At 39.0% G+C, this 21,985-nt stretch overlaps 2 protein-coding genes across 9 annotated transcripts in view; one reads left to right on the top strand and one right to left on the bottom strand.

Annotated features, from left to right (window-relative positions):
• Positions 1 to 273: 273 nt before the first annotated feature.
• Positions 274 to 9,128, bottom strand: sumf1 (sulfatase modifying factor 1). Its single transcript, XM_042497830.2, has 9 exons — positions 8,795 to 9,128; positions 6,939 to 7,112; positions 6,419 to 6,493; positions 4,927 to 5,009; positions 3,260 to 3,382; positions 3,029 to 3,143; positions 1,847 to 1,960; positions 1,703 to 1,762; positions 274 to 860 (listed from the first exon to the last, which is right to left on the bottom strand). The coding sequence occupies exons 1-9, from the start codon at positions 9,044 to 9,046 to the stop codon at positions 759 to 761; spliced, it is 1,098 nt and encodes a 365-aa protein (XP_042353764.1). The 5' UTR covers positions 9,047 to 9,128; the 3' UTR covers positions 274 to 758.
• Positions 9,129 to 9,458: 330 nt separating this feature from the next.
• Positions 9,459 to 21,985, top strand: part of LOC121952968 (inositol 1,4,5-trisphosphate-gated calcium channel ITPR1) — a 107,191-nt gene continuing 94,664 nt past the window's right edge. For 5 of the 8 annotated variants that reach the window (XM_042499869.2, XM_042499861.2, XM_088084253.1 and 2 more), the window contains exons 1-3: positions 9,459 to 9,697; positions 12,514 to 12,627; positions 16,618 to 16,688. In XM_042499869.2, coding sequence (XP_042355803.1) covers positions 12,536 to 12,627; positions 16,618 to 16,688 — 163 coding nt within the window. In that variant the 5' untranslated portion in view covers positions 9,459 to 9,697; positions 12,514 to 12,535. Of the gene's footprint in view, positions 9,698 to 11,197; positions 11,215 to 12,513; positions 12,628 to 16,617; positions 16,689 to 21,985 lie in introns of those variants that run through there. The other 3 variants (XM_042499877.2, XM_088084254.1, XM_088084264.1) reach the window with 2 other exon arrangements.

Raw genomic sequence — 21,985 nt, 5'->3', positions numbered from 1 at the left:
GACTGTTTTAGCTGTTCTTTTATTAGCTTTTACCCACTTAGACATTATGTCCGCATTACTTATTATTTTTGTGTGAATATTTTGTGAATAGCACCAATATTTAACCCTTCAGTATCATCACAACAATGACATGAAGTTACTGGGTCAAAGTTATTGTGATATCAGATTCTCTCTGCATCCCACAGCCCTAACGCAATGTAAAACAAAAAAATCTTTAAAGAAAAAATATATATAATTAGAAAAATTAACTTCCTATGAGAAAACACACAAAGGGAACCACAAAAGGGGCTGTTTATCAGTCTTTGCCAAAATTACATTACAGTACTTTCAGTTTTACATCAACTGTATAAATTACATGGACTTTTAGTCCGTAGCTCAGCTAGCCTTTTTGCTGATATTGAGAACCTTTAAAATTGCTTTCAAAGATTTTTTTTGACATTTACAGTACTACAAAGATCTTTATCACTGAAAAGTTCTCTGACCCAAGCAAAAACAAAAATGTGGGTTTTCCAGTGCTCTCTGCACCTGTGTTCAAAGGCATAAAGAGAACAGAGACGTAGGAACAACTGCCTTTTCTATTCATTTCTTGCGTAAAAAGTTTTAGTAAAAATATAAAGTGATATGAAATGATATATATATTAAGACATTCTCAACTCCATGTCAGTGCGATGGCACATTAGAAAACCTATTAAAGTCCTGGTTTAACACTTGAGTTAAGAGAACAGCTGGACTAAAGGACCCTGTGTTTAAAACAAGCATCACCGTTGCTCCTGGGAGACACAGCGGAAACCAAGATTAGAGGCTGCACTGTCCGGAGTGTTCTGGCTGCGAGCCGCACAGCGGTATCTGTAACAGTAAGACTGGAGGAGGGGGGAAGGAGGGAGAGACATGTACTGTCAATGAATTTATTTTATAACCAATGGAAACTGCTTTAGTACAGTATATGTAATAAAATGCAAACCATGAAGACAATCACACAGTTTAGCCACAACTTAATTTCCGATTTCTTGTTTACTGAGCCTGTTTTTGCACATTCATTACGCATGTCTGACTGTTGTCCTCTACTCCCTTACATGGTTAATTCATATGAAACAAACCAGACCGCTATGCTCAGGACTTATTTTGCAAGCAATTAGTCCCATTCCCATGACAACCCATGCTGGTGGTAAGCAAACTGGAATGGTCACTGGTTGTGGGCGGCTCAAGTGGCCTTGCAGAAAAAGTAAATGTGCCATATGCGTTGGTATAAGTTCTCTTGTACTCTCCATTTCACACTTTTGAAGTTCTTTTAAAAATAATCTAGAACAAACAGGGCGGCTGAACAAGTGGCGAGGCGACTGTGCATGCATTAGTACAGAAACTGCTTTGGTTTCACATAACAGGAAGAAAAGAAAGCTGTGTTCTCTCTTTGTAATCACACAGGTTGAGTTAAATACAGAGCTCACATTCTTCCTTTGGTAATGCTGATGTAAGAACAGTTGTTGCCTGTATTCAATACATACAACAGAACTATTTTGCATTTACTGATTCACGGACATCACAAAAGAACTCACTGCCAATAAAATCGAACCTCCCAGTGAGTAATTTTAACAGTTCATATGTGAAAGTCTGACTTTAATTTCATGTTCAATAATCAAGAACTTGATGGGTTTTTTAAAAAAATAAATAAAACTATACAGCATAATGAGCATAAAAGTCTTACCTTATGGCACATGTATGACCCTCCCTTCTTCACCTTGTCTGTCCCTGATGGAGGTCCCATCTGAAAGAGAGAGAAACAGTTATATATTAGAGCAAAACCATCAACCTAGAAGACTCAGAAAGCTTAGAGGTGATGTGTTCTCACTGGGTTGTGCTGCTGGTCTGTGGTGTGATGCACAGTCCACCAGTCGGAAGTCCATTCCCAAGCATTCCCCACCATGTCATACAAACCAAAACCATTGGCAGGAAAGGACATCACCTGCAGGGCACGGGGAGAAAAATGCCACATTAAGATTTTTATTACAAACACTTTCTTCTGAAAGCTTACACAAACTGACCTAAAAATACACATTATTTAATGTTCAATCTCGATTTACAATTTACAATCAGGTTTCCACAAGGTATGATAAAAGGTGTGATTTTGGAGATTTTTTAAGAAAACTTGCCTTTAAAACTCACTTGTGCATTTTGGGGTTCTAAGAGTATTTTAAATAAATACAAAACACAACCATTTAAAACTGGGTGGTTCTCCCTTGAGCCAAATCAAAAAAACATAACTCCCTATCAGGTGCTTAAAAAATGTATTTTAAGTGCCATTTTGCCATTCGCCCATTTTGCATCACCTCCTCCCCTCTACTAAATAACCATCAGTCCCTTATTATTATCATCAGAGAGGAATAAACATCTCTGTATTTCCAGCAAGTGGGACCAGGAAGATGAACTTTCTGTCAGCAGCAAATACCTTTTTTTTATTCATATACTTCATTGTAGGAGTGTTTGAGTCAATATAAATGTACATATGCTGATATATGATGTTCTTCATAATTATAGTATTCCTATGATGTTTATATATTTTACATAGAGCCAAAAAAACAATTTCAGAAAATAAAAATGACCAAAATAAGAAAATGATAATGAAGAAAAAAATGATGATGGTGCACAACCATACACACATATACATATGTGTGTATGTATATCTGCACATAGTTGCATACATACATATAGATAGCTACACACACACATAAAAGGAAGAAAAAAAAGTCTATTCCCTGCAAAACAAATTGCGTTCATTCATGAGTGACATCTCTAAATCAGAGCTTTAAAAGCCCCCCCGTAGAGAAAGAGATTAAATTAATATTATCGAATATTTATTCATCTAATCTCTCAGCTCCATCGCTTTTCATTTCCTGTAGATTCTGTAAACATTGGCTCAGTTATCAACCTGTTTTAGCTCATGAGCGCAGTCCCCCTCCTTTCTCTATCACCCCAAATTTGATGCGTCTTTAACACATCCATAACTGCAGCATTTCTCCATCATCTGTCTTACCGGTGAAGTTTTGATGTATCCATCCTCTGCAGAGTTATGGTTGGGGAAATTCCCCTGCCATATGTTGGCATAGTGTTGCCCTTTTGGGTTCAACTTGTTTCCCCAGGGGTAGAGTCTACACACAGGGGCAGAATGTCAGGAAATTGACATGGGACCTAGTTTATGAAGACCACAGCACATGCAAAAGCACATTGGCGTATTTTATAGTCACATAATGAGCAAATATCATACCTGTCTTTAAGGCCACCTCTGCAGGCATACTCCCATTCTGCCTCTGTGGGAAGTCTCCTGTTGGCCCAGGAGCAGTAGGCGACTGCATCTGCCCAGGACACATGTAGGACAGGATGGTCCAGCCTTGAAACAAAAAAATGTAAAATTTGCTTTTGCCAAAAGTAAAATAAAAGAAATAAGATACAGGTGAGAATTTGCTTTTCAAGTGTGTTTTTAAGGAATACTTCACCCACAAATTGACCATTTGTTTGTCAATTACTCACTCAAGGTTAGGTCTACTTCATGAAAAAAACACTGTTTTTCTCACATGCCTCCAAGATGAATGAAGAGTCAAAAAAATACAAAAAATAATGGATGAATTTAAGTTATAGGAGCTCACGTTTAACAACAGCAAAACTATATCAAAACATCTGTTTACAAACTCTCACACAACTTGTGCAGTATTAATCCAGGTGTCATTTATCAAGTCTAATGCTCAGTATTTCCCAAACAAAAGATCCTTTCCAATGACGAATTGAACCACAAGTGAAACTTATCTATGCTCTCTTCAAAGCCAGACTCAATCGACAAAAAAAAAGTTATTTTACCTCACTGAACATGGGAGCTGCTGGTCTACTGCTCAGTTAGTTTGTTTGTATTATTGTGTGAATTTGGTGTTTTAAAGAGTCAGCTCGGAATTCACTCAAATCACAATAACACAACAAACTACTGAAAAAGGCAGTAGCAGCCCAACAGCTCCTGTATTCGGTGAGGTAAAACTACTGTTTTTGTCCATAAGAGTGTGACTTTGAGGAGAGCATAGAAAAGTTTCACTTTTCAATCAGTTCCATGTCAGAAAGGGCAGGTGCTGAACATACGACTGGATAAATGAGACGTAGATTATACTGCATGAGTTGTGTGATAGTTTGTAAATGGATGTTTTGATATTTGCTTTGATTTTGCTGTTGTTAAACATGGACCCCTATGAGTACAATTCATCAAGGATTTTCTCAGTGTTTGAGGTCTTCGCTCACCATGGAGACATGCAAGAAAAACACAGTCTTCTACAGAATTCAGCGTAACATGGGGTGAGTAACTGATATTCAAATGGTCATTTGGGGGGGTGAAGTATTCCTTTAAAACACTGCTTCCATGTCCATATGCACACTGAGATGGCTTTTGGTTGTTTTAATTGTTCCTACTCTCTATACTGGCAATTAAAATATTCCTTCTTACTGCAACTCCAATGTAAGTAAACAGCTACAGTCCTTGGACTGTGGAAATGTGCATTTTGAAATTCTGATAAAGTGAACATGAGGCTACAGCAGTCTGAATTTTAATCCAAACTTACGTCTTTTTCGCAACAAATTCCCAGTGTTTCCCACACAAAGGGTATTGCACAAAAATAGACTTGTTTTGTCTCATTCAGTGCTGAAGCCTCGTACTTGCTGAATATCAGAGCAAGGACTGCAGATTTTCTCCTCCATCACTTACACTAGAATCACATCCATGGCCAGTATGGAGAGGAAGAACAGTAACAGTGACCAAAAGTAGTAGTTTCAATGTACATATGGATGTGCCAGTATTCTTTTAAGACAGGACACATATCAACATTCTCTTCATTAATAAAAACAAATGGTTAAAATGGATATTTGGAAGTTTCCTATGTATGTAAAGTGTTTGCCTGCCTGTCTGTGATGTTGGAGTCTGGACCCTCAGGGTGCCTCCAGTTGGCCCCTTTGACTGGAAGCCACCAGGGGGCAGCAGCCACCTAATAACACAGTAGTGGGTACAGTGGTTACTGTCTAATGTTGTTCCGCTTTAGCCCGTTGAAACCTGGTCAAATAGACTTATTTTCTTTGGAAAACATGGGGGAAAGGCAATGAGCAACTCATGAAGAAATGTCCCAAAAGGAAAGGTAAAAAACAAAACAAACAAAAAACAAGGAAATGACATGAAAAAAGTGCCCCCAAAAATTATAATAATTTTCTAAAATAATTTTAAATATTTAATTATGATAACTATAAACATACTTGACATTTCTTGCCAAATTGCTCATTGCATTTTTCCCCACGATGTTTTCAAAAGAAATCAAGCCAAGCAGCTCAGGGTTCAAAGGTTTAAATACTTGTGAGAGACATCTGAACGCAGTACAAGAAAAGTGATGTCTATCCCGGTTTTAGAGGGTTAATACTCGTCATTCCATTTTCTCTCTCACATAAACACTTCAGGCTTCATCCAGAATTGTTTTTTGCCTGCAAGACTGCAATGGTACTAACAGTTTCCTGCGTTGCTGCACTAATGGGTACACAGCATCTTCTCAGCCACATGATCAGGCTGCACATGACAGCTGAGACGAAGCAGTAAATTTGGCTTTCGTCTGTGGGAAGCCTGCTGTGCTCAGGCCTCTTATAACCAATCTGTGAACATTCTTGAGACTCTTAAATAACAGTAGTACATGTAGTTCATGTCCATCTAAAGCCAAAAATATTCGTGAATCCAGGCTGGTGGGTTTTCCAAATAAAGGCTCAGTGCACATACAGTGTGTTACAGAGGATGATCAAATACATCATAATAATCTCACATGGACAAAATGACAGACGCTCGAGATGGAGAGTTTTACATGTTCTTTTACATGTACAAACACACAAACATCCTCTTGCTTCTGGATATTGCTTACTGCTCTAGATTCATTTTTTAGTTGCATTATAGAGTTATAAAACTGTTACTTTGGGAATAATTACTTACCACATATGACCATAGTAAAAAAACCTGAGAGGCAAACATTTACAGTTGTCAATAAATTAAAGTGGGTGTTATTTATAGTCATTTCGGTAGATAGGTAGCTGTACTTTTGATGTGGGAGCAACTCTACAAGCGGGAAATAGAAACTCTGTCCAACTTAAAAAACAAAGCATGTAACTTCTCCCCCTGGCCCCAAGTTGCTCCAAATTTCCAGAGCAACCACAAAGCCCATCTGTGAGTGATTTCATGGTTGTGTATGTATTTGTGCATGTCCTGAGGAAGAAAAGGATGAAGGTGTACACATCTAATGTTTTTCTACAGGGCTACAAAAAGCTAAGACCACCGATCATAGCGCTTACGATGCTTTGTACTCATGAAGCGTAGGAAGAAAAAGTGAACTGTACAGGTAACACAGCTGTTGAATATCACACTTACTGCTTGGGTGATTTGGTTTTTCACACTTTCGCTCAAAATCCCCTCGAACACAAAAGAGTCTCCAAATTTCTCTGCCTAAAAGTAAGAGGATAAAAAAACATAATGAGCATAGGGGGATGCCTGTCAGCCATTAAAATCAGGGTTACCACACATTTTCATGGAAAAAAATTTAAAATTTTCTATTACTTTTGAAGGACCCATATTGCATTTTTTTCTTTCCCCACTTGCCCAACATTGTTCAATCATATCAAATCCCCTTTCAAACATAATTTCACTGAGCTGGCATCCATCAAGCCTGAGATTGAACACAAGGAGAAAATTTTGAAATATCCATGATGGTAAAGAAAACTCATTTCAAAGTTTCAGGATTTTTTCCAAAACCTTGAATGATTTTTTACTTATTCAATGACTTTTCACGGCCTGGAAAATGGGAACATGACAATCCATGACTTTTCCATGTTCTCCTGTAAAATAACCACTGCAACATATTTGCTGTCATACTGATTGCTTAGATAGATACCTCAGTAATGTATCCTGTGGCGTTGACGAAGCTCTGAAACTGTTTGTTCGAGACTTCCTGGATGTCCATGTAGAAGGAGTCGACATGCACCCGCCTCTGAGGGTCCTCACCATCTGCGGGGATGGCTGGGTTGTCTGTTCCCATCAGGAACTCTCCTCCAGAAATCAGCACCATCTGTATGTTAGAGGAAAGTTACAGAATTAAAATGATTAAGAGTCTTTAACCCTTTGAAACTTGAGCGAATTGGCTTGATTTAATAAAAAACAACAAAAAAAAACAACAACATAGAAGTAAGGCGATGAGCAGATTAGAAATATATAAATATATATATATATATATATATATATATTTGTTTTTTCTGTGTGTGTGTGTGTGTGTGTGTAGAACAAATATATTTTCTTTCTCAGTAACATAAATTTAATGTAAATATTTTTCTGGAAAATTTGTCCCTAGTTTTTTTTTAAATAATATTTTATCATATATATATATATATACATATGATGGATGTGGGAGAAATTGGACCTTCAACACATTTGAAATGAAATATAAGGAAATGTGTTAAACAACAAAAAACACATTATAAGATTGACAGTTGGCTATTAACATATTGGTGCTGTATAAATGCAGTGTTAATGTAGCTTTTTAGCTCACTGCTTCCTTTTCCTTCTCATTTGTCCCACATAGCAGCACCAGATGTCGCCTACATTAAATTAACTGTGTACTGTGCTGGCCCTGTGTCGTCTCATATCGTTTGCAGAACACGGTGAAGTTCCATATCTTGAACTGACGCTGAGGCAGTCAGACTGCTTTCTTGGGATTGGCAAACCCTGACTATGACCTTAACTGCCTCTGATCAAAGCCAAAAATAACAGTCTAATTGGTGGAGCTTGCTGAGGGACACACTGGAGCCTATAAGCACATTGTCTTTTCCTCAGAGCCAGCTGAGTGTAATCTATAAATAACAGTGTTATTAGTCTACTAATTTCAACTACAGAACGTGCAGTCTCTCTCTCTCTCTGAAACAACAGCGGCTTAAAACAACTTCTTGAGAGCAACTTGCAGGAGGTGTTGGCTGGTTGGACCATTAAAGGGCAATTTCTATATTTTTCAAGGTGGACCCTATTTTCCCATGTTTCTGTGTCTAAGTGACTAATGAGAACAAGGATATCTGAAGTGATCCAGGGTTGAGCAAGAGCGCTGCAGCTCGCAACCACTCTGACTTCTTAGTTTTATATGGACCAAAATTACAGGTGTGAGACCTCCCCCGGAATGTAGAGCGGACCATCAGCCAACCATCAGTCTGACAAAAAGAGCTCGTCTCGGTCCAGATAAAACTGAATGATGGTTCCGTTTGTTTGTGGTTAAATAAGTTTTTTGAGTGTTTTGGACTTTTAGACCAACATTTGGATGAGAGGCTTGAGCTGAAGTGGGTCTGACTGATAGCTGAGGACACTATGGACACACAGCCTGTCACTCACCCTTGAATACATATAGCTTTGGGCCTTAATAAAATGTAAACAGGTGAGTTATAAAAAATTTTTACCCCCAGACCAGTACGTTTTTTTTTCTTTCTTTTTTTCTTTAACAAATTTTATTCAACAAATCACATCAGTAAGGTGCAACATAATATTATAATATATAATATTGTTTTATTTCCAGTGCGGTTTTTTAATGAATGCTTAAATTAGCTGTAGGGACCAAAACTGATTTTAATTGAGGTTTGAAATAATAGGCTATTGACTAACATTTCGGGATTCCCTGGCTCTTCAGTAAGTAAAGTAGGGACCTTTGTGTCATGTCTTTTCCAATGTCAACTGTGCATCAGAGTCAAAAAAAGGACAGCAACGTCTTATTACCTGACTCTGAATTTTCTTCTCATCCTCCTGAGCCACTGACGGCCTCTCATTGGCGTCTCTTGAGTATTTGTCCTCTGGCTCGGCATAGGCTGTCCTGTCTTCCACAGCAGCGGCTCTCTTCAGGTTCTCACAGCCGCAGCCGGCTGCTTCCTGCAGGGCGGCGGGTTCCGACTGAGCCCCGCATGATCCCTGAATGCACAACACTTTGTTCACACAAGCTACGATGAAAAACAAAGCAAAACAGCGTACCATTCTTGCAGGATCTCAAGAGCTGCTCATGTTGTTGATACCCTCACTTCCGCAAAGTCACGTGGTCAGTCAGCTGTCTGCAGCGTAAGAAAATGTAACTCTTTCGTGCCTGAATGGATGTTTGATGTTTATTTCTTTTTAAAAATATATTATTAAATTGAAAATTATGACGAGTGCTTGCAAATATAGCAGAATCGACTTGTTTTAGTGTAAATATAATAACTCAATTAAAGTACAAATTAAATAAATGTTCAAACAAAATCATAAATGTGATGATTTTTGACAGTTTATATCAGCTAGGGGACTTTTTCGGAACCATCGAAATCAGTGTTAACTCAGATTGGATTCCCCTGGTGGCGGGATGGGACCACATGGACATCATTTCCCAGATATCAACACTACGGCCGCTTGAGGAGAAGAAGAAGTGGCAGTGAGCCAGGCAGCTGAGCCCAGCCAGTGTGCTGCCTGCTTCAGTGAACACAGCCCCGGAGCACAGACACACAGGCGCGGAAAGGTGATAGAGCTGTCACAAAAAACGCTGGATTATTACAGTCGCTGACGGCTGGATCACCCCCTCGGCCCGGTGGTGGTGAAGAGGAGAGCCACAGTCATGTTGTCCTAGCCGGTCCAGAGAGAGCGTTTACCACGACCGAGGTAAAGTTGAGCGCACAACTTGTGCAGTTTACCATCTTTCCTATCTCTAACTCCTCTCAGCGGAGGGAGAAAAGATTTAGTTCTCGCTCCTTAAATGGTTAACAAAATGATCCCAGCTCATGACCAGCGCTTGTGATGTCCTCCAGTCAAAAACAACCACGGAGTCCGATAAAAATCTACTGTGAAACAGTGTGATTGCGGATGCCGGATCAAGTTTGTGTTTTATTGGTGGGATAAAAAGGCCTGTGGGGAAGATGCGCGCTTCTGCCGTGTAATAGCTGACCATTTTATGATTTGTGTCACTATTTGAGGCTTGCAACGCACGGCTGTCAGCCAAAGCTGTCGCTATGAGTTTATATTTTCTGATTTATCGAGCTCGGTGAGAGGCAGTGCTTCATAAACAGGCAGATAACATGAGTGTAGTGGACCTGCGCTGCTCACATATCAGCTTCAGCAGCGACGACCTGTTGCAGGTGCAGAAACCTTTCTGGTCGCTGCAGCTCCTAATCATTAACTGTGCAGACATACAGTATAAGCCACAGCACAAACACACAACAGTAGACTAACGGCAGAGAATTTCCCTGCAGCTTGTATGCAAATCTTAGCAGCCAGACAGAGTTGCATCAGTGTAGTCTCGACCTCTCATAGAGGGAACCCTTTCTTTTTAAAAATCTGCACTGCCAGCTAACAGGTATCTCTACAACTACATGAATCCGTGTGTCGATATAGAGTGTAACAAGATGATATTTGCAAATGCAATCTGAAAAACACAACGTGCATGCTCAGTAATTATGGGAATCCACCATTGGTGTTACATAGTAGAGGCTGAATAATATGTCATTATCACAAACATTACAGATATTATCGGGACAGAGCAAGAATGTGGCTGTACCATACTGTCACGACCATAGATTGTATATAAAGAAAAATATGTAGTAATAATACTGATAATATTAATAAATATATAAATAATAAAGTAACAATAATTAACTAACCAACTATCATATCATATCATATCATATAAATAAATAATAGTCTTGGGGGAGAATTCAATATATTGCGCTATGTATTGCAATACTGTAGGCAAGGTAATACATTGTTTTTTTTCCCTTCTAAATTTAATTGTAGGAAAACTGTAATATTATGAAGCAGTGGTTGTCATCCAAAGGTGTGGAGAACCCCTGCGGTCTCTGCGGGACTTACAGATAAATGATGAGTACTTTCACTATTTAAAGGCCATGGCACACCAAGCCCACAGAGCCTATGTTGGGCTGACAGCGCGCGACCGCGGCCGCGGCCCTGGTCGCCGCAGTGTGTCGAATCGGCACCATTGGCCCTCGTCTGCTTTACTTTAGCCGATCCAGCATGTCGAATCTGCGGCCGCGACCGTCGAGCCCATTTATGAAACGCCAATTGGCCGTTCAGCTCAGCGCGCGAGAAGACAAACGGAAGTGAAACATGTAAACCAACAGCTACAGTCAAGAGGGAGGGAGGTCAGAACAAATTTGTTACTTGAGGTAACATTGTTTTTCCTCTGTCGCTGAGCTCTTTACTTAAATGTTTACAGGTGGTTTGTGTTGTTGTCCACTTGCGCACAGTAAATATGCTTTGTTGTAATGTTATGTATGTGCTAACTGGCTAATTAGCCTCATGGTGGTCTTCCGTTTTCCCTTTTAAATGATGAATACGGATGACCGCCCCTTGCTGGTATGGAGAAATATTTCGTTTCATGCAGGCGCGGAAGGTATCTGCTCATTGGCCCTCTGTTAGGTGTGTTTATGTGCAACATTTTGGAAGAGAGGAGCTCAGGCGACACAGCAGGGGGCTTTCATCACTGCTAGTTTTTTGTTGTCAGTTTCATGTGTCTTACAGGTCTAGTGTTTAAGATGAAGTAGCATCTAGCAGTGAGGCTACAGATTGCAACCACCTTGAACTTCTCCCTTCTGCCAAGTGTGTAGGAGAACTATGGTGGCTAACATGAAAAGACGAGAATACATATGTCCCATCTAGAGTCAGTGTTTGATTTGTCCCTTCTGGCCTACTGTAGAAAAAGCATGGTGGACTCCATGAGAGAGGACCCACTCCACATGTAGATATAAACAGCTCATTCTAAGGTGATGAAAAACCAATAACGGTTCTTTTTAGGTGATTACACATTTATGAAAACAAAGTTATGAACATCACATATAATTTCTGCCAATATAGTCCCCTTAATCCCACACACTAGTCATTTAATTCACTATAAAAGGAAGCACAGTTTGAGTAAGAGCCATAAGGGTTTCACTTCCTCCACAGTTATCTCCACAACTGTAGTTGACAACTACAGAATTCTGGTACCAATCATATCTGATAACCAAAATCTTATCAAACAGGGGTCTCTGGCCAAATATGTATGAATTTATGGATCCTTGACAAGAAAAAGGTGAAGGACCACTGGTATAAAGAACACACCACTGAATGCATAAAAGTTAATTTTATGCAGTCAGAAGATTGAGAACCGCATTTGCATATGACACAGTCCTTGTAACATCATGGCATTACTTTTTGTGTAATCTTAGCTAAATAGTTCATATTTGACTATATTAATTAAAAAGTTCTTTCAGACTTATTGGTAAAAATACTTAGGAAATATAAATATTAAACATTTAAAAATCAATATGTTTTAGAATTTTGATATCAAAAAACATAATATCACGGTACTCAAGTTTATTGACTCAAGTGTATTTTCTCACACCTTGCCTTTTTAGACTTTTGTGATAATAGTGTGTCTGATATTGGGAGTATTTTACTAATTTTTCTCCTTTCCTCTTCTGTAGGTGTTCCCTGTGTGTGTCCAACATGTCGGACAAGATGTCCAGCTTCCTACACATTGGGGACATCTGCTCCCTGTATGCAGAGGGATCCACCAATGGTTTCATCAGCACCCTGGGGTATGTCCATTTCATTGGCCCATCATTATGTGTGTGGGCCTGCTTCACACTTTTCTCTGTTCTGCTGCAAGCTGAAAAGTATTTGGAAGGAAGGCAGTCACACTAGCAGTGGCGACTGTTGACCATTTTTTGGAAAGTTTGATTCAGTGAGAACCAAATTTTGGTGCCATCAGAAAGAGCATCTCCACTGGATTCTGTGTATGTGTGTGTGCCTGAATGTTTGTTTGCTGATGTCACAGGCATCCTATGTAGTTAAGGAGAGATAAATGGATGTAAGTTTGCAGTTTATCACATAGGGGACAGCTGAAAAAACAGTGGGAGGCCTTTGAAGTAATGCCTTTGCCATGGCGGACCCCGTCACAGATAGTGCTGGGAGAAAAGGAAATACAGGAGTGATAAATGCACAGTTAATGATAAAGTGTGCTTGTTTTGAGAAGGTGGCAGGAGTGGGTGTGGAGGGCAGAGTTGGAGGGAGAAAAATAATGCTGAGGTGAAGCAATGTGGTGTTTTTGTGCATTAGTTCCACCTCATTTAAACACAATAACATCTATTCTGATAAGCCAGAGGTGTATTATGTACTCTATCTGTGGTGGTTAAAGAATGGCCTAGAGCATCAGTTTAGTCTTAAAGGAATACTTCACCAACAAAATGATCATGTTTTTATTAGTCACTCACCCTGTGTTATGTTAAATTTGTGAAGAAAACTGTTTTTGTAAAATGCCTCCATTGTGAATGAAGAATCCAAAAACAAGGGAAAATTCTTGATGAGTTTAAGTAAGAAGGAGTCGAATTTAAAAACAGCAAAACAATATCAAAAAGTCTGTTTACAAACTCTCACACAACTTCTGCAGTAAAATTCAAGTCTCATTTATCCAGTCATATGGTCAGCACTTCCAAAACATATGCATTTTCACCAAAACCTTACTATTTAAAGCACTTCCACATAGGTCTAGCACACCTGGGCAAGCATGTGCAATTCAGCTCTTCTCATGCATTGCATTTAGTATTCGACTCCATTTCATTGAGCTCAATTGCTCAAGTGTGCTACTCATCTGTGCTTGTGACCATTTATGCGGGATTGTCATTAATATTTTATCGCAAAATGCATTGGAAATGTTTAGAAAGTAGTGAGCATACAACTGGATGAATGAGATGATGTTGATTTTTGAGTAGTTTTGCTGTTGTTAAACATGGACTCCAATGACTTCAAATCAGCAAGAATTTCCTTCATTTATGGATTCTTCATTCATAGTGGAGATGTGCGAAAAAAACATAGCTTTTCTCACAAATTCAGCGTAACACAGGATAACTAACTGATATACAAAACTGAAGTACTGTGGGTGAAGACATTACTGATACACTAATGAAGCACAATTATTGCATTTACCCTTTCCTCCTCTGTTCTGACTGTAAACAGGGCAAGAAGAGAAAGCTTGGAGTAATGTTTTGCTGTTAGAAACTACTAATTATTGTGTCTGACACCTGTGATGCTATCAGGGCTATCAGCACAGTGTCCACTACCTCCTCCTGCTCATGAAAAATGGAATGACTTACAGCAAAGACTGAGTCACTATAGAGACGTTATGGCCTTTCTCGAGTTCTTGCACTTCCTACGTACACACGCAGACCAAGAACTCTCTCTCTCTCTCTCTCTCTCACACACACACACACACACACACACACACACACACACACACACACACACACACACACACACACACACACACACACACACACATATACAAGTGCACAAAAGTGTCATGACAGATTTGGCCAGGAGCCATCCTCTCCACGCACAACCACCAACTCAGCAGCATTCTCCAGATCATCTGCCCTTAGAGGAAGAAAATGTATTGAGAAGAGAGAAAGCTCTTTGAGTATTACAACTTCTCCAGCTGAGCAGCAGTCCCAGCTCCTGTTTTGTAACTGGAGATCAGAGTCTGTGAGCAAATTAAAGGTTAAATATGTTAAAAATGCTGCTTTGGACAGTCGGACTTCATCAGGATCTGCACAGTTTGATCAGGGGTTTAACTATAAAACTAGTGTTAATTACTAACTGGATTTGCAAGTTGTCTGCATCATCACTCACTCACTGCATGATTTCCTTTTAACACTCGGATATTTTCTCACTTTATAATCTAAATCCGCAGCCTTATTCCTTGAGGTGTACAGACTGGAGCCGTAGACTGGTCTGTTTAGACAACTGTAGACATTCCCCGGGAAAAGGCCTGAAATGGATGTGGGATTTGGCCCGTGTCCAGACAACTGTTATTCTGAGCCAGTCAAAGTTAAATTTGTCACTAGAAATTCCAGCCTGCTCACAGGTCATCTAATTCAGAATGATTTTCATCATTGTGTACAGGAGGGGCAAAGTAAATACTCTACAGCCGTGTGAGAACTCTTACTGAAAATAGGGAACACAGGTAGAATTTTGTACATACAGAAGTTTTTGCTGTGATACTGTGTTTTGGCCACTAACACACTCCTAAACCAGTTTACACAGATACTCACAAGGATTATAGAGATAAAGCATCTTACAGTAGCTCCGATACCAGAGTAAAATAACAATACATTTTCACAAGTTTTAATCAGTGATGCGTAATTATAGGGCTGATTGTCAAAACTTTTAATTATTTAAGTCATTTACCCAGAAAAAGTTGCCACTTCCAGTTTTTCAGATGTTGAAATCACCACTTCCTTAATTGATCTGTTTGTTTGTTTGAAATTGTTGTAAATTGAATCACATTTGTGTATAGAGATTTTTGATGGGCATTCTCAATAATTTTGAAATTTACTGTACTACATTGCATTATTAATCCAAAAATAATTCAGAGATGAGTAATACAGTGCTACAGTAACAATTGCTTCTTGTTAAAATATTCAGTACTGCTGATTACATACTTAACTCATCATTTTGTGTATAAAATAGTTGAAAAAAATTGCCCACCACATTTTTCCAGAGTCTGAGTTGACACATTTAAGTTTAAGTTTACTATCACTGATAACCAAGGACGCTACAGAATATTAACATTTGAGATGCTGGAACCAACTAATGTTTGGCACTTCTGCTTAAGGGTATGACTCATCAAGAGATTAGTAAATTAAAATATTATTTAAATATCCATATGTTGCAGTCAGCATTCTTATTATTTGTTGTTTGTTGATTTATTGTTTCCGCTCAAGAGCAAATAACAAAAACATTATAACTTACAGCCCTACGTCATGATGAAAACCAGCTATTAACTTTTTCTTGGCTGCTTGTCATTGTTTGCCTGGCAAGAGGCCGCTAGCACTTTTTGAAAGTTTGGGATGGTTTTATGCTCTGAAGGAAATGGTGACACAAAGGTGCCACGGGCATTTCACAATAATGGCATGTTTTAAAGATGATGATATGTGTCAATGTTTTTACTTCGCATCGATGATGTTGAATCGGAGGTCATTTAATAAATATATCGATATAGACCGACGAATTCTACACCCGTTGTCTTCAGTGACAATGTAAACGCAATTTACTTAAATTACTTGTACTTAAATATTCAGATTTTGCAAAAAAATATATATATTTGCTGATGTCACAAAGCCTGTCACAAATAATTTTGATTTGATTACATTCAGCAGTCTGTGATTGATATGAGACGATACTACTTTATATCCTCATTTGAAGCTACTGTTTGAGTGTTTAGAAAAGAGGTATGCTTGGACAGAAATGTGCCATGGGAATTTCAAAAATAAAGGGGCATCATGAATATGACAAAATGTACTGATGTTTTCACTTTACAATGATGATATTGGAAGGCTGATCATTGAATCAATATATAAATCCAGATCAATGTATTGTCACACCGCTAGTCATCAGAAACAGTATATACATAATATACTTAAAACTACTTATACGTAAATATTTGCAGTATGTTAAACAAAATACACAAGCATCTGAAACACAGATTGATATCAGTGATTAAAGATTTTGTTATGTGTCTTTATCCACAGTTTGGTGGATGACCGCTGCGTCGTCCAGCCTGATGCGGGGGACCTCAACAACCCTCCAAAGAAGTTCAGAGGTAAGAGACGCAGAAAGTGGACTCCCCTCGTCCTCCTGCGGGCTGACATCATCACACTCAGCGCTGTTTGTTTACACTGTGGCCTCTGAGAGAGAGGCACTGCTGAATGTGTTATGCTGTGTTTCTTTGGTGACAGCCACAATATCTCTGCCCCCCTGGACTTCAAACAGGCTGCCTTTGACTATGTTAATGGCGTTTGTGCGTGTTGCGTGTGCACACTCATACACCCATGCGTGTGTAGAGCTGTGCGCGCTGGCTCCCACACCGTGCCTGTGGAGGTAGAGGCAGATGGAGAGAATCAACTCTGATGTTGATTTGTTGGAAAACAACACACACGAAAAGCTGCTTTTCAAACAAAAGCCTTGAGATGCCTCTTTAGGGTGAACGCGCTATTATTAGCTCCCATACAGGAAGTGGACCTCATGACCCTCGGTTCTCAGGCTGGAGGTTTGTGTCTCTGGGGAGAGGCCTGGCCCGACATTAGACAGAGAGTACGAGTGTATTACAGTCTTGTGTCGTTTTTTTTTTTTTTTTACTGGTCACTGCTGAATAATTTTGGTGGGTGAATTATGTTTGATAGATTAACCCCACCATAGACCAATTTTGTCTTTTTTTTGGGGGGGGGGTTTCTAGTGAAAACAGCAGCCCAGCAGTATATGCTACATAGAACCCGAAGATTATTTGGGGATGCAGCTCCACACTTTTTTACTTGTCACAAATCTGTGAAAAACATTTTGTTTTGGTAATTCAAATTTTGAAAGTTTAGAGTGTATAAGGGCTTACAACATTATGATGGAAGCTTATGATGGCCATTCCCATGCTCAGTTTTGTCCCATTGCAGCAAATTTTGGGTTGATATCAAATTTGTTACACAGATTTGGTACTACATTCAAGCATTTCTAACACTTGAGAATGGATGAATGAATGGGCCACATTAAGACACCAATACTTTGAGGAATACCACAGAAAAATCCAGGTTGGGATTTTGTCTCAAAAACTTTTGACTTTTGGATATTTCTGTAAGAATTGGATTATTCAGTGAGTGGATGGCGATTACTTCTGTTCTTGAAACTGCTGTGAAACCCACTTATCGTCAGTATATCTCTAAAGCCATACGTTTTCAGAATTCTTGAGGTCTCTCTGTAAAGTGTCATGGCGCTGTCATTACCCTAGAGGTTGCAAGGTCATTTCCTAGTGTGAGATCAAGTTTAAAAAGATGGTCTCACTACAGTGGAAAACTGCTGATGGACTATGTCCAAGTATGCAGGAATATTCAGACACAACATTTTTAAATAAGGTGAAAATAACTTGTTTTTTGCCAAAAACTGCACGGGATTAGCGAAAAAGGTGCTGTTATTAAAGACGAGACTTAGAACCCATTTTCATTCAAGGAGTTCAAGGGGCCCTTTCATAAATGGCCTTGCAATCTTATTTCCCTTGACAAAAGTTAGCCTAAATTTGGAGCATTATTTAGCGCCTTTCCCAACGAGCTAGCATGACATGATTGCTGTTTGTTGGAACCAGTGGATTCCTTAGGTTGTCTAATTTTATATTATACCACTAACTTGCGTTAATTTGAAAAAATGAGTGCGCCACAGCCTGTTAAAGTCATTGGAAATCGCCAGGAGTCCCACAGGTCTCTCAGGGTTAAGAAAACTAAATGCGAAAAATCATGTTTTGTGGCTCCATCATATCCTTTGGCCTTTGTGATGTCAGACAACTTGACTTTAGAGTGTAGTATCAGTTTGAGTTGTTGGATAGTGTGCATTCCACAAACACATGCTCACTCTTTTCACTTAGGACCCTATCTGTTGTCTCCAGAGTATAAAGAAGATTGCTCCGTATTTAGAGAGTAGAAAGCTTTGATCTGAGCTGTGCCCACACAGCTCGGCTCTTCAGTGGCTCTCTGGTGTTCCAGGACAGGTTATCACCCCCGAGAGGCAATCACTGTCAACACGATAAACACAGGCTGCAGACTGATACCTCCACCTCCTGCAGCAACATGAAGGATGAGACTTGCTTGCTCTCTGTTTTGGTGTGTGTTTCAACATTTGTCTTGTTTATTCCATAGACCTGGACCAGTGGTGGAAGAAGTATTCAGATCCTTTACTTAATTAAAAGTACTAATATCAGACTGTGAAAATTCTCTGTTACAAGTGAAAGACCTGCATTGAAAAATTAAAAAGTAAAAAGTATTAAAGTAAAAGTATCAAATGCAGAAAAAAATCAAAAAGAATATTTTAAAAAATAAACAAATGAAGGAATTATTTAAAAATTAAAATAAATAACATTCCAAAACTAAAAATTATATATGAAAAATATTTAAGAAAATGTAAAATTATTTTTAAATGTTTATCAAAATAGTTGGCAAGTAATTTTCCGTCAATCGACTAATCGAGTAATCAACTTATCATTGCAGATGTGCTTGTATAAACTATAATTTATTTTGTAACAAAACATAACTTTAATTTAATTAACTATTATTAATTTTTTTTATGCAAAAATCTTAATTTGTAAAGTAACTAAAGCTTTCAGACAATGGAAGTGAAGTAAAAAGCACAATATTTCCCTCTGAAATGTAGCGGAGTAAAAGCACCTACCTCAAATTTTTACTTATGTACAGCACTCGAGTAAATGTACTTAGTTACATTCCACCACTCACCTGGTCAGAGATGTGGCCAAAACATGCCAGCAGTGTCTATACTTGTCTAACATCTGTAGATTTCTGACCCAATCATGATCACCAGTCAACCAAGCATAAGCTTTTCACTTTGGTTCGTTGTGCAGTTAGTCTGTCTGTCTCTACTGTAACAGGCTTTAAACCACAAGATGCAGATTTACTCAGGAGTAACAGTCATTCAGCTGGACTTGGACACACGCTAACTATATGGGACCAGACAGAGTTTAAATCATACACCATCCAGACTGTTTGCAGATTTAATTCTAATCTTTTGCATGGTTATTTTAGGCACCAAACGTGATTGTAGTGAGGGAGCTGCCCATTGGCTCACTTACACAGAAAGGCTTTCACTAATCACTTCTCATTTAATCCTTCATCCTCCCACACTGTTTTCCCTCCACTCAATTAAAAAACTCATCACAAGGTGCAGAGTGCACTCAGAGGAAAAGTCTTGCTCTCAATCTGACCCACTGCAAGACACTAAATCTCCTCTGCCAAATTTGAAATGATTAAGAAATGATTGCAGGGCATTGTAGATACATGGTTGAAGTTTTGACCCGTTGTTTCTTTTATCCATTAAAAAAACAAAACAAAAACATTTTATTTAAAAGGTGCCTTTCGAAACGTCCAAGGTCACCTTACAGGAGGAAACAGCAGGAAAATTTAAAAAAAAAAGAGTGACAGGAGGATCACCCAAGCTGCGATAAAGCAATATGCAATTTAAAAAGTGTGTGCCAGGGGCATAAAGTTTGTGTGAGGGGGGCTTGCTTTGCAGTATTTTTTAAGTCAGCTACACATCTGTGAAGTTTCTTGACTGCATCTTGCCCAGTTTCAATGCCATTGCGATGACAAAAATCTGCTCACAGACAGACAGAACTTAACACCTTGTGCTCAAAACCACCTTTGTGTAGTTCCTGCTACAGGAGGTGTTCAGGACAACATTTTACCATGATGACTGACACACACACACACACACACACACACACACACACACACACACACACAGAATCACAAGGTAAAAACAATACCAGCCGTTGGAGCTGGTAATGAGCTGTGCGTTCAAGAGATATTTTTGTACTTGTATACGGTTTGTGTCTGTACAACACGGTGGTAGCTCCTTCACAATGTCAGCTGGTCTTGACCAGAAGAGACCCTCATGTCTCTGTGAGAGGCCTCTGGATGTCACTAGAAGGCAGTAATAGATAATGATGGTAATAATAGGATCATGGACAACTACAAGAGGTTACAGTGTTACAGATAGTGAAATGTTTGAAGGCAGTAACCCGTTCTTTTCCACATCCGTTTTATTCACTCACCATGGGCAGTACAACTAAACATTTTAAAATTGTATTATAATGTCTGTGGCTCTGAATGAACTTTATCATGTTTGACAAAATAACCCCAGAGCATATCATTAGTTTTATCTTATCCTGAACTTGGAGACTACAAAAAGCCTGCAAGACATGAAAAAATGCGTCATTGCTGTCGATTGACGCTCACCAAAAGGGTTAGTGCGCCGTACCAGACATCAGAATGTAATCTTATAGTCGTCACAAAAATTAATAACTAATTCAGATTATAAATCAGTGAAATGTTTGAAAATCCAATACGGATGAAGTTGTGTTGAACTGAGTAGTTTGCTAATCATTTTTCAGATATTTACATACAAAATGCTTCATACACATACACAAAAGCACAGTCAGGGCTGCAGATAGTTAAGTCTGGATATAGCATCTTAGTTTTTTTGTGATTGGAGTTTAACCTTGCAAGTGGTTTACAAATAAAATGCTGTGCTTTGAGAACTTCATTTATGTGACTTTTGAGGAAGTATTTGCCTTCCTGAATTGAACTTGCCAGGCACAACCCTTGAGAAGTGTGAAACCAAACAGAAAACAGGTTTTTCCGTGTTTAAACATCCACAAACACAGTCTTGCTAAGTGTGCTTACATATCTGTGTTTTTTTTTCTCCTCCGAACTTATTTTGTTACTTCTAATTTAAGTCCTCTGGGTATCCGCTGGCAGAGCAAACACTCCTCTGTTCCTCCTTGTTCGGGAGGCTCCTCAGCTGTTTGAGAGGGACACAGTTGTGTAGAGATAATCCTCCTTAGTGGACGCTATAAGGACACAAGGCCAGAATAGCCATGTCCACATGCGGGGCCTTATACTGTCATTGCTGAGGTATGCGTAACATTTCCTCCAAATGTAAACACAAGCACCTCGCCACACAATCACACTCTCACTCATGTAGTGTGTATGCATACGCTGAGACACCAGAAGCCTTTGCTTTGTATCTCACCCGAGCAGTATTTGAAATGCCATCACACACACACACCTACACAATCTGAGATAGTGCATTGAGTGCAGAGTTCAGCAGAGTCCACTGAACAGCAGTCAGCACATCTACACAGAGAAACCACTTTGTATGAATTGTTTAAAATAATCCTCTTCTGGATTATTTGTGGTTTACATGTCGACACTCAGTTGTTTGAATGTCAGACAAATTTGAAGTTGCTATGGTGGCAGTGCTTTTTGTTGTGTGTTGAAGTAGCAGTGTATATTGAATGCTGCATTGTTCAAATGTCAGCCGCTTTTAATTTTCCTTAACTGAATCATCAAT

The sequence above is a fragment of the Plectropomus leopardus genome, chromosome 2 (genome assembly GCF_026936395.1).
Source record: "Plectropomus leopardus strain MGB_pleo_1.0 chromosome 2, ASM2693639v1, whole genome shotgun sequence".
Taxonomy (NCBI): domain Eukaryota; kingdom Metazoa; phylum Chordata; class Actinopteri; order Perciformes; family Serranidae; genus Plectropomus; species Plectropomus leopardus.
Note: the sequence above shows the minus strand (reverse complement) of the source record. Positions and strands in the feature narration are given on the sequence as shown.